At 42.5% G+C, this 12,096-nt stretch overlaps 3 protein-coding genes and 1 non-coding gene across 8 annotated transcripts; 2 read left to right on the forward strand and 2 right to left on the reverse strand.

Annotated features, from left to right (window-relative positions):
* Window positions 1-4,639, forward strand: LOC138203113 (charged multivesicular body protein 5). Of its 2 annotated transcripts, none has more exons than XM_069157720.1 (8): window positions 1-172; window positions 1,319-1,423; window positions 1,516-1,562; window positions 2,202-2,295; window positions 2,590-2,661; window positions 2,871-2,979; window positions 3,599-3,714; window positions 4,192-4,639. In XM_069157720.1, exons 1-8 carry the CDS (start codon window positions 104-106, stop codon window positions 4,240-4,242), a joined length of 663 nt encoding a protein of 220 aa, XP_069013821.1. In that variant the 5' UTR covers window positions 1-103; the 3' UTR covers window positions 4,243-4,639. The 2 variants fall into 2 exon arrangements, with proteins under 2 accessions (XP_069013821.1, XP_069013822.1); XM_069157721.1 differs by lacking the exon at window positions 1-172 and adding an exon at window positions 985-1,187.
* An 870-nt stretch (window positions 4,640-5,509) lies between these two features.
* On the reverse strand, window positions 5,510-5,601 carry trnar-ucu (transfer RNA arginine (anticodon UCU)). Its single transcript is given in 2 exon segments — window positions 5,510-5,545; window positions 5,565-5,601. It is a non-coding gene; the product is annotated as a tRNA-Arg (tRNA).
* A 209-nt stretch (window positions 5,602-5,810) lies between these two features.
* Window positions 5,811-9,153, forward strand: bag1 (BCL2 associated athanogene 1). Its single transcript, XM_069157724.1, has 7 exons — window positions 5,811-5,921; window positions 6,707-6,835; window positions 7,058-7,140; window positions 7,221-7,334; window positions 7,458-7,565; window positions 7,660-7,722; window positions 7,872-9,153. Exons 1-7 carry the CDS (start codon window positions 5,885-5,887, stop codon window positions 7,959-7,961), a joined length of 624 nt encoding a protein of 207 aa, XP_069013825.1. The 5' UTR covers window positions 5,811-5,884; the 3' UTR covers window positions 7,962-9,153.
* A 14-nt stretch (window positions 9,154-9,167) lies between these two features.
* Window positions 9,168-11,821, reverse strand: myl12.2 (myosin, light chain 12, genome duplicate 2). Of its 4 annotated transcripts, none has more exons than XM_069157729.1 (4): window positions 11,701-11,821; window positions 10,628-10,853; window positions 10,237-10,398; window positions 9,168-9,732 (listed from the first exon to the last, which is right to left on the reverse strand). In XM_069157729.1, the coding sequence occupies exons 2-4, from the start codon at window positions 10,809-10,811 to the stop codon at window positions 9,560-9,562; spliced, it is 519 nt and encodes a 172-aa protein (XP_069013830.1). In that variant the 5' UTR covers window positions 10,812-10,853; window positions 11,701-11,821; the 3' UTR covers window positions 9,168-9,559. The 4 variants fall into 4 exon arrangements, with proteins under 4 accessions (XP_069013830.1, XP_069013829.1, XP_069013827.1 ...); XM_069157728.1 differs by having other exon boundaries at window positions 10,628-10,862; window positions 11,701-11,820; XM_069157726.1 differs by having other exon boundaries at window positions 11,575-11,820.
* Between the last annotated feature and the right edge of the window lie 275 nt (window positions 11,822-12,096).

Consider the following 12,096-nt stretch of genomic DNA (forward strand, 5'->3'; position numbering starts at 1 on the left):
TGCTTCCGGGTGTCTTCAATGAAGAAACCCCTTTTGCGTTTGATGCTTTTTTTTTTTGGTATTTTTTTTAAGGGAAACTAAAAGGCCATAAAACGTTAAGAAAATGAACAGAATATTTGGTCGCGGGAAGCCCAAAGCGCCTCCTCCGAATCTGTCGGACTGTATCGGCAACGTGAGTACTGTCAAGGCTGAAGAGCTATTGTTGTTTACGTGTTTATTATCCTGACCTAACGGTAACGTCACCGAGCTATCGTGGTCACAAAAGGGTCGTAAAAACAGCCGACCGTGGGAGCTCGCTCCCAGCCTGCAGTTATAAGTCCCCTCCTTATATATATATATATATTTTTTTTTTTATCCTGGTTTGTGGAGGAGGGATGTGTGTGTGTGTGTGTGTGTGTGTGTGTGTGTGTGTGTGTGTTTAAACCGCAGCAGGCTTTTACCTCCCTGTTTTCCTCTAAGGCACACACACACACACACACACACACACACACACGCACATACACACACACACGCACACACGCACACACGCACGAAGGACAATTTAGCTGGGGGTTATTTTGACCAAAAACTTGCATTTTCACAAACGTTTGGACTCTCACCATTACAATATTTATTTGAAAATGCATTGTCTGCCCTAAAAAAAAAAAATAATAATAATAATAATCATCATCAGAGAACACTGGTTCAACAAATCTTCTAGTGAAGCTATAATGGCTCAAGTGTTGTGAAGAAAACAACGTTGGTGTGAGAAGTCTCACTTCTTGTTAAGACTCAAATATACCGAGTTGGTTCACAACATTTTCTCCGCCGTGTGAATTTGAGACACGACTCAGGCAACAACAACAACAACAACAAAAAATAAATAAAAATAACTCCCTAAGAATCACCTTGTCACCGGCTTCACTTAGTTATAAGTAGTTTCCGGTCTTTTTAAAAAAAAAAAAATTTTGTAGCTGCATCTCCCCTTTTTTCTTTCTCGCAATTTTCCCAGTTGGTTCGTAGGGTCGGCAGCAAAGATGGAGACGGACTTAACCTGCACTTGACCCACGTATTCACCGTTTTGATTGACATCACGACAGCCTTCCCTGGTTTCTTCTTCACAGCTTTTGGACAAAAGACAGATTTTTTTTTTTAGAAAAGCACTTCTCCTTCAGCGTTGACTCTTAAAAGCTAGATCTACTCAAAATGTAAGACACGGTCTCAATATGTGGGACAAGGGGTGAGGGGGGGGGGGGGGGGGGGACAAACGCTCTGCGATCACCCTAGTTTGTCAGGATGCTGGAAATCATTCGCTCCAATCAATGTCCTCCTCCCTCAGGTGGATGCCAGGTCAGAGTCCATAGAGAAGAAGATTAGCAGGCTCGATGCTGAACTTCTGAAGTACAAGGATCAGATGAAAAAGATGAGAGACGGGCCCTCCAAGGTAGGACGCGTTTGTTTCAGCCTCGGGTGTTTTAAAGGATGCCAGACAAAAATGACCGAACTTCAGTGTTATTTATTCCTTTTCAAATGCAGAACATGGTGAAACAGAAGGCGGTGAGAGTCCTGAAGCAGAAGAGGATGTGAGTCCTCCACCGTGCCGTCATGAGCACGTTTTAACACAAGAGATAGAAGAGCTGGAAGCTGACTGATACATATCCGCGTGGCAAAACCTTACCAGTAATCACGGATATATCGCGTTCAGATAAAGTGGCAGATAAATATCCAGATGCTCCAGTATATGTTAATGATGTGGTTATTTAGGGATGTGTTGCCAGTACATAGTTTGTAGATCCCACGGTACTGACGTAGAACGACCGTTGTCTATACGTCATCATTCACAAACATAGGGGGTGTAACTAATGATTAATGACATCATACATGAATCGTTTGGTTGGTCAAATATTCCTCGACCCGAAAGGGCGATGTCGTCCGATTTCTTGTTTTGTCTCAAAGCCGAAGATATTTCGTTTATTAGAATTCAGTTATTACCATGTTCCTCAACATAGTGAAGTCCTCACAACAGGACTGACTTAAAGAGTTCGTTTATTATCAAAAATAGCTTCCTTCTCTTCAGCTCTATGCAGATAACAATCGTCAGTATCAACGTCACCAGTCCAGTGTTGGTAGGACTCAAATGAGAAGTGAACTTAAAAAAAAAAACAATTAGGTGCAAAATATTCGTTAAAAACGAACTGTGCTGGGGTTTTTTTTTCACGCAGGTATGAAGGTCAAAGGGAACAGCTGGCTCAGCAGTCCTTTAACATGGAGCAGGCAAACTACACAATCCAGACATTAAAGGACACCAAAACAACAGTAAGCCCCACATTTATTTTATTTTATTTTATTTTTTTTAAATTACAGCTTTTAACCACATCAAACATAACTAGATTTGTGACACACTTGTCTTTTATAGCTCAAGTTGATTTTATTTTTTTGGTGTAATTTAATCAACAAACATGTAGAATAATACCTAAATGTTGACAACTTCTAGCTGGAGAGCTGAACTTGAGATCTGACACTGATCCCCAGATCGGGATGTTTGTTTACCTGGAAAGATATCGGCACAGATTTATGTTGCCAGTGACTAAATATACTTTGTGTCCCCAGGTGGAGGCCATGAAGATTGGTGCGAAGGAAATGAAAAGGGCCTACAAGGACGTCAAACTTGACCAGATTGACGTATGGTTGTTACGTACTCTCCCATGAAACTGTTTCCGTTACCGTTCAGCAGTTCACGCGTGTTTCTGTTACCCGAGGCATCAATACTCACTGGGATGCGCTCATTTTCTGTCTATTTATAGAAACAGAATTGTTTACTCCACGTGCTTACGGGACTTAACTCGGTTTGTTCAGACACTAAGAAAGGATGCATGTATTTGGACCTCCAGGATTTACAGGACCAGCTGGAGGACATGATGGAGGACGCCAACGAGGTACAAGAAGCTCTGAGCCGCAGCTACGGCACTCCAGAGATCGACGAGGACGATCTCGAAGCAGGTAGACTGAGCTGACCGAGGCTTTTGTTTGCTTTTTTTTTACTTTGCGGGCGGACTCCTTTATGTTTTTTTGGGGGGGGGGGATTCATTTAACAGGTAATGAGTGCAAAGTGCAAAAAGTGTGCGCGGCAGAGTTTGAATCGCACAGTGGATTTTGCGGGGAGCCGTGATCAACCAGAACCGCCTCGGGTTTGTATTTCTGCGGCATCCCGTCAAGATGCAGTTCACGTTTCACATCCGTGTCTGTCCGGGCCCGTTTCCGGTCCTGAGATTTTGCGTTTATAATAATGGGACAGACGTGAGGTCACATTGACACTGACCTCACTGACATCAGTTCATCCTCGAGGCAAAGTCAAAGTTTGTGCTAAATTTGAAGAAATTCCTTCAAGGCGGTCGTGAGATATCGCGGTCGTGAGCAGAGGACAGACAACTTTAAAAAGACAAAAAAAAACACAAAAAAAACCCGCCACAGTTGTTGTCGGCAAGTCAATCACGTTACAGGCATTTTACAGCAGGTGGAGCCGCACGCACCTGACCGGGGCTATTTTTGTATTGCTATTTTTATTTGATTTGACTTTGTTTTTATTAGTGCGACAGTGACAGTATAGCTGTGGTTTCAGAGCTGGACGCTCTGGGCGATGAGCTGCTGCTGGACGACGACAGCTCGTACCTGGATGAGGCCTCAGACGCCCCATCTATCCCCGAGGGAATCCCCAGTGACAGCAAGACAAACAAGGTAACGGCCTCCGGAACAACTGATGGCGCTTTCAAAAAACACGCACCGTGGACTCATTCCTATGAAGATACATGAAAGTAGAAGTAAACATGCTTGGGTTTTCATGGGTTTTGCGTCTACAGTATCGCGGATGCATCATATTCTTTCTGCATTTTCCAACTTCCAGGCAGCCACTTGTTTAATTATTATTATTATTATTATTATATGAAAGTCAAGAAAAAGAGATTTGAAAGTTGTGGTTGTTAAAAATTGTATTCAGGATTTGGGAGTGTGTTTTCAGGAAAACAGTTCGAGCTTCCCATCTTTTAAGCTGTGTACTTGCAGCTCTACTGTCTTAAATGAACCAACCACATGAACAATAACGCTTGAAATGTAACCGTGTGTGTGTGTGTGTGTGTGTGTGTGTGTGTGTGTGTGTGTGTGTGTGTCTCGAGGTCTGTTTTCTTGTGATTGATGTTTTTTTCCTGTTGCTTTCAGGATGGTGTCTTGGTGGATGAGTTTGGCCTGCCGCAGATTCCTGCCACATAAAGAAGGAACCCGTTCAAACAACTGCACTTCAACTGAGAACACTTTTATATGTAGAGTAACATTTATACATGCAAAACCATTTGACCTGAGAACACTACGATTTCTAAGCCTTCACGGTGTTTAGGTTGCGTACTGTTATTACTACCGTGCTAGCATGAGGCCTTGTAACATACTGAACCTTTTTTAAAAACATTATTCCACTGATTCTCCCTCTGTCGTCCTCAACAACTCGTCCGTGTCGTTCATCAGTATTACTTAATTTATTCTGTTGTTAGTTGCTCTGTGTCTTGTTTAGTCATTTTGTTTTAACTCTCAAAAGGGATTTCCACTCTGCCTGTTTAAAATATCTGCAGGGTTATTTGAAACATGCAAAAATAAATTACGTGTTTCAATTTCACCTTGAGTTTTGGATTTATTAATTACTATTTAGCTTCATTTTCTTTGTCTTGCTGGTTGGTTTTGGTTCTTTTCTTTGTACCCTTTTAGCTGTTGCGGATTGAAGTCACAGAGCTTGTTGTGTCTTTCTCGTAGCTGCCGTCAGAAAACAATCATGCTCTTCTTCAGGAGGTGGACTACTGTTGACATGTGGTGGCTACAGTTCAACAGAACCAGTCTACACATATATACACACACACAAACCAAGCTGTATTCTCATAGTGTAACACAGCCCTTGTCACTGTTATAAAGGTTGATTAAACACACATGTACATCATGCGCAGCGTTGCATAATCTTAGCTGCGTTGTTAATGTCGTTAAAGCAGGCAGGGGTCAGACATTTTGGATATTGCTTTCTTGATGAGAAATAAAGGTCGAAATTGACACCATGAAGCTGAAAGCAGGCAGAGCGAGGTTAACTTTGCACAAAGTCTGGAAAGAGGAACACAACCAGTCTGTCTCAGCCTAGAAGAAACTGCATCTGCCTACTTGGTTTTTTGTTGTTGTTTTTTCACCTACAGGTGATTACATGTAGTCTAAAACACACGAGAACCAGAATCTGCCTTTACAGCATCTTCCAAATGTTATTGTTTTACTGTAAAGTGTAGCTTCCTGTCGTGTCCTCAGTACTAACAGAACATCTACGTCTCTGAATATGTTCATAGTGGATTTGAATGAGAAAACGCTTTGACATAACTTTTACTGGTATACTACACAACTGATAACCTACATGATGAGCACCAGGATTAATCGCAGTTATATTCTATTGTTTGAACCTTATGCCCTATGCAGAAGAAACCGTTGAACTGTTTACGCGCCTGATTAAAAAGCCCGACTCTGGTGGGACTCGAACCCACAACCTTTGAATAGCATCTCAAGTGATTGACTAGAAGTCCAATGCGCTATCCATTGCGCCACAGAGCCAGTCGTGCGGCGGGGTCACATTGGGCCGTCCAGTCGAAGTCCAAATCCGTTAGATCTTGCACCATTATAATTTTGTACTTTTTTTATGTGCACCTATTTCATTTGTATATGTGTGTAATAAAAAAAAAATATATATATATATATTTTTTAAAAAGGTGTATAAATAAAACGCAAAGTGTTTCTGTTAATGCTAACTACTTCCGGTGTAACCCGGAAGTAGTTAGCAATCATTAACAGTTAGCTGTGTGGTTCATGTTGTGATTAAAGGACGCCAAAAGGCGAAATGTCAACCCAAACGTTAACTGTGACAGTCGCATACGGTAATATGATGTTGCATTATTTTTTACACGATGATTACCAGACGGTAGAAATATAAAAGTTTGTGAATCGTCGACCAGAGCGAGGACATGCTAAGCTAACGTAGCTGTTCCTAAAACGTTTGCGAGTTGGTTAACTCATTTTTTTTTTTTTAGCTTTAACTTAGTTCCGTTCAATATAATTTACTCGTAAAATACACTTGTAAATCCTGAGGAATAAAACCCTCCAGGGATTTTTAAAAGAGGACGTTTTGATCAAGTGTGAAGATTTTAGTAACTGGCTTCGTTTTTAAGACGGGAAATGTTTGTGTTATATGCTTTTAACTGGTTAAGTACTAATTTACCAAATGACTTACTCCTTTAAATGAACACCTTATTAAATTAATTTTCCTCACACTTCAAAGGCTTAGAAAAAAGAAAAAAAAAAAAACAACCCCCGGGTTACAAACCAGATGGAAAAAAAAAAGCGTCTCGAATTTATTTCGTATGTGTCGTATTTGCTTTTGTTTCGATGGCTCGAAAAGACTTAAAATGTCAAGTTTTTAAGTTGTTCTGGTACGATTTACTTCTGGGATCAAATCAACGAGAACAAATGGAAACTAACACGTGATGTCTGGTTTTCTGAGGCTGCGGAGTGAAAGTGATGGATCTGAATGGTCCTGGTTGTATCCGAGGGGGATTTAGGAAACTTCCACTCCCATTGTTGTGAAAGTAATTGTCACACAGGGAGGTGTACCTGCTTCTATTTTCAGAGTTTCATCTGCTTTTATTTTTGTCTCTCGCTCCAGGACCAACTAAGCACAGCATCACACTAACGGGTCAAGATGATGACAAAGGTCCAACCGTTAAAGACCTGTCCGAGGCTCTCACTCAGGCCACCGGGGTCCCGTCGGCCTCACAGAAACTCATCTTCAAAGGTAAATCTGTTTGCAACGCCTGATTTTTAATGTCGTGGACACCGGTCGCTGATTGGTCTGAGCGGTGGAGTGAACGGGGCTTCCAAGCTGTAACCGCAACGAAGAAAACTGAAGCCGTGAGCAATAGTCGAATCAATCTTTCACACCCGGGGGAGCTTGAATTTTTTTTTTTGATGATGTACATCTGGTTCTAAACTTTGTTTATTTGTCCTGGCGTTCCAGGGAAATCACTGAAAGACATGGAGGAGAGTCTCTCCAGCTATGGAGTAAAAGAAGGCTGCAAACTCATGATGATTGGAAAGCGGGTAAGGTATTTGCATGCGCCGTGGTCTCCGACGCGTGTCTTTATATGTAAAATGAAATACTGACAATGATCCACAAACAGAACAGTCCTGAGGAAGAAGCTGAACTGAGGAAACTGAAAGACATCGAGAAATCTGTGGAACAGACGGCTAAAAAGCTGGAGAAGGTCGATGGGGAGTTGACTGGACTAAAAAATGTAAGCGATCAATCATGGTTTGTAAGTTGTGTAATATTCCTGCATTGATTTGTCCTGTTTGCTTTATATATTTGTGTTAAAATTTATGTCACTCATTTTTTTATTTTTATTCTCCCCCCGCAGGGCTTTCTGGCCAAAGACCTGCAGGCGGAGGCGCTGGGCAAACTAGACCACCGAGTGAAAATAGCAGCTGAGCAGTTCGTGAAGATCCTGGAGCAGATAGATGCCATGGTAATCTACTTTTTTTTGCTTTTAGGCATTTATTTATGAGTGTGTTTTATTTATATGTCACGCATAGGAAACTGAGCTGCTTCTCTTTCAACAGAGTCTCCCAGAACATTTTAACGACTGCAAAATGAAGAAAAAGGGACTTGTAAAGACGGTGCAGGTGAGCCTATATTTTATATATATATATATTTTGTTTTCTTTTACCTCATGGTTGAAATGCACTTATTGTAAGTCGCTTTGGATAAAAGCGTCCGCTAAATGACATGTAATAAAACATGAAACCAAAAATATGTTATTTTGTGTCAATAGGACTTCCTTGCCCAGTGCGACAGGATCGAGGCTTGTATATCGGACCACCTATCGAAGATCCAGTCGAAAAACCTCGCCCTGGCAGAATAGTTAAGTCTTCCATATCAGCTCTATCCATTGCTCCGTGAGCAATGGCGAAGTGTAAAGAGAGCTTCAAGTGTGAAGCAGGTCCTGGTTTATTTATTGTTGGTGTGATGTGTTGGGAGAGAATCTTCATCACAAAGGATCGCGTGAGGAGGAGGAGGAGGAGGACGCTGGATCATCGAGACCGATGCTGGGTACATCACGGACGGATTCTCTCGGTTCGAGACAGGTATGAAGTGTTGTCTGAGATATGGTGACCACAGACACTCTGAAAGGATCAGAGGTGCTTTGAATTGTGGTAAATGTCATAGCTTCATTTAAAACATCCAAACTTTGCGCTGAATGGAACGTCCAATGCCAAATGTCTAAAAAAAAAATTAAAAAAAAACTTGACCTGTTTATCACACAAACTATCGCAACATAAAGATGAATGTTGTATTTTCTTTGTGTACTAACTAGTTTGTGCTACACGGCCAAAAGTATACGGACACCCCAACATTAGACGCACGTGTAAAAGGCTTTACTCAAGTTTCAAGCCGCAGGGCTTTGCTCCAATTGCGTCCCCGCGGCATTCGTAACGCTTCGGTGGAAACGTTTACGGCTGCAGTTCATCCCGAAGCTGAACAGAGGTCGGGTGTCTCTGCAGGCCGCTCAAGTTTCTCCAAACTGCACATCTTTCTTTAACAAATGTTACAGGAAGGAGGCCTGTTCTAAAAAAAGAGAGCCGAAAGTAATCGAATGATAATCGCCAGAACTTTTAAAAGGTAAATGTTCTCCCGGATGAGGTTTGCGCTGCTTTTCTTCATCACGGGTGATCGTAAACTGACGATCTTTGGTTCTGTGACTGTTGGTCACAAGATGTGTGATCGCGGTTTGAAATTGTACGGATTTTTTCGTAATTCTATTTTATAAACCAAAGGCTGTATTAATGGATTGAATTATTGTGGCCTTGGCCCCAGACTATTCAAATAGCCCAAAGACAGGGATGTCCATATACTTTTGGCCACATAATGTATTCTACATTAAGCATCGTAAACAAACCACCAGCTCCTTTTGTTAAACTCGTGCGATCATGTGTCTTTGAAACTTGTGTGAAGTGTGGAACTGTAATTGCTTCACTCAGCCCGACACATCATGTCCCATTTTCCTTTAAAAAAAAATAAATAAATAAATAAAATAAACCTTTGTGAAAGATGAAGAGGGCTTTGGTGATTCATCTCGGAACACACTTTAATCTCAAAACGTATTCTGCAAAATACAACCGATTCAGTCGCAGCAACAGACGTGTTGTGTCGGTTTATTTCCAGCTTTTGTCCGTGAGGGTCGTTTCGTACATGGTTTACTAGCTTGAACAGACCCTTCGGTGGTGTTATCACAGATGTGCAAAATGAGCTTTAAAAGTAGGGTTAGCGGCGGGGAGAGGGGAGGTGTGTGTGTGTGTGTGGGGCGGGGGGGCAACAAGCAGCTTAAACAAGCGACCTTCGGTCGGCTGTACCACAGCGAAGCTTTGTCACGAGCCAAGTAGCAGGATGAAGCCGTTTGAACTCGAATGGAAACCCGTTGCAAGATACATGAATAAACCTGGTGCGGCGCTGCCTCTGTCGCTAATCGTCTTTGTCCTTCGCGCCGTGTTTTAGAATGCGCGTGAACGCCACGTAGTTGAAGTTGCTTTTCTTGTCGATGGGCGCCTCGCGGAAGAGCTCGTCCACCTCCTCGTCCGTGAACCTGTCGCCCATCGTAGTCAGCAGCTCCCGCAGGGACTCCTCCTGAATCACACCTGTCGAGAAGAAACACACGTCTATATATATATATATATATATTGTATATATGCAAGGTGGTCGCTGCCATTACCATTAAAACAAGCACCTAACTGATAAAGAGAAAGTTAAAAGGCCAAAAATTTACAAAGAAAATAGATGTCAAATCTACCATTTAGTTTGTCGAACGTAAGAATTTACTGTTGTTTTATAAAATCACCGACAAAAGCTTCATTTCTTTCTTTTATGTCACTTTCGGATTGTTTTTTTGTGGGTTTTTTTTTTTTTTAATGGAATGAAATGTTAGCCTGCAACGGGTATACAAATCTTTCCACAAATCATCCCTCCCACCGGTGAACGTGCAAATAACCCGCACATTCGGATACATTTTGAATTTCCCTCGAGTTTGGACAAAACGATCGAGAAAATAATTGGATTCTACGTGAATGGAAATATTGATGAAAATCCCTCTGCGCGACAGAAAAGCTGACCCAATCGGTTCGCGTCTCGACGCTCGAGCTCACCCGCGCCCTCCTCGTCGAAGCAGGCAAAAGCGTTGCGGATCACGTCCTCGGGATCGGTGCCGTTCAGCTTCTCTCCGAACATGGTCAGAAACATGGTGAAGTTGATCGGGCCCGGCGCTTCGTTCATCATGGCCTCCAGGTAGTCGTCGGTGGGGTTCTTACCTGGGAAAAGCAACAACAACAAAAACAAAAACAAGGTCCGAGTCGCTCTTAACCGGCTGCGACGTTCAGGGAGAGCATCGGCTTTACAACGACACGCTGGAAGATTTCTTCCTTTTTAAAATCTCTTAATTACTGAAACTACCACCCGAGTTACTTCGCGTTTCAAAATCGAGGAACGTTTACGATCAATCGCGAAGCTAATCGCGAGTAAAACACGCGTCATCTCCACCTAAAGAAGCCAGCATGTCGTGGAGGTCTTCCTTGTCGATGAAGCCGTCCCTGTTTTGGTCGATCATGTTGAAAGCCTCCTTGAACTCCTGGATTTGAGACTGATCAAACATGGCGAACACGTTGGAGGTGGCGCGCTGGGGGCGCTTCTTGGTGTTCTTCCCCTTGGCCCTTTTGCTCGACATGTTGCCGGCTCGTCGGTGTCCCCCTCCCCTCTCCTCTTCCTCCTCTTCCTCCTGTAAATACAGATGACACGACGGCAGCTTAAGCTCGGCAATACGATCAAAGTGTAAAAAAAAAAAATCTACAACGTGGTGGATTCGTCAGATTTATCTTGATGGCGTTAAATGTTACGAATGATTGATTCCCTTTTTGTTCAGGCTTTTATGTTTTTGTTGATTTAAATGCTGCGTGAAGCTAAACCATCCTTCAGTGTACCCCCCCCCCCCCTCCCATCTCCCATGATGCACTGAGCTCCTCTCTGACACTTCCCATAGTCATTTCCTAAAGCAATTAAACGAACAAGACATCAAAGCAAGTTGCATCACGTGCGAGTTTGTTATTTTCGTAAGTAGAAACTGCGAAATTTTTACCCGCTTTGTGTTTTTGCCTCAACTTGCCAATTATGAAACGTCCCCCACCACTTCTGTTAAGTGGTTTAACGGTGATATTTTTTTATTATTATTATTTATTATTACTCTTTATGAATAGTACTTAAATGATCATTTGCTTGCTGAAAATGTGCATTGTATTAAAACGGTGATGACGCTGCCACCGTTTCAAGGCCACATTACAGACAGCAAATCGGGGCAAATAATTATTGACAGGCGGAAACTACTTGTATTTATAGGATATATTTATGCGCCGACATGCATCTGCTGCACTGCGTACTTCATCAAGCCCCCCCGTCCCGAACAAAACCATTTAGTTATCAGGTAACCAGCTGACCTGGAGTGACCGCGTTAGCTTTAGCCAGCCGGCCGAGACGACTTCACAGGAAAACCCAAACCGTTTTGTGTCCTCGAATTATGAGACCTCGATGCGAGATAGATCGGTCATGTACAAGACACCCACCGTCGAGGGGAAGAAAAAAAAACAACCGAGAAGTTGGAGCCAAACAGCTGCACGCAGCTAACGATGCACCCGCAGGATGATGATGATGGTGATGGTGAACCATTGATGTTTTACTTCCTCTTTCCCAAATTGACCAATCAGGGCGCAGCTGGACGGAACCAAAAGTCTGGAATATTCCAAGTTGTCAGGTCCGCTTCTCGCTGTCGTCTTTGTTTTACATTTAATTAGATTAATTACTTAATGCGTGATGGTACTGGCAACACATCTATGATTTCTACACTGACGCGATTATAAGCGCCGACTTACTTTAATCATTAGCTCGCATTTGTACAAACGATTAATGCTCTAGTTAACGACCTTCACCACCAGGGGGCAGCAGTTACCCGTGTGTCATAC

The sequence above is a fragment of the Embiotoca jacksoni genome, unplaced genomic scaffold (genome assembly GCF_022577435.1).
Source record: "Embiotoca jacksoni isolate LCO1_2020_lvr unplaced genomic scaffold, fEmbJac1.0.p SCAF_22, whole genome shotgun sequence".
In the NCBI taxonomy this organism is placed as follows: domain Eukaryota; kingdom Metazoa; phylum Chordata; class Actinopteri; family Embiotocidae; genus Embiotoca; species Embiotoca jacksoni.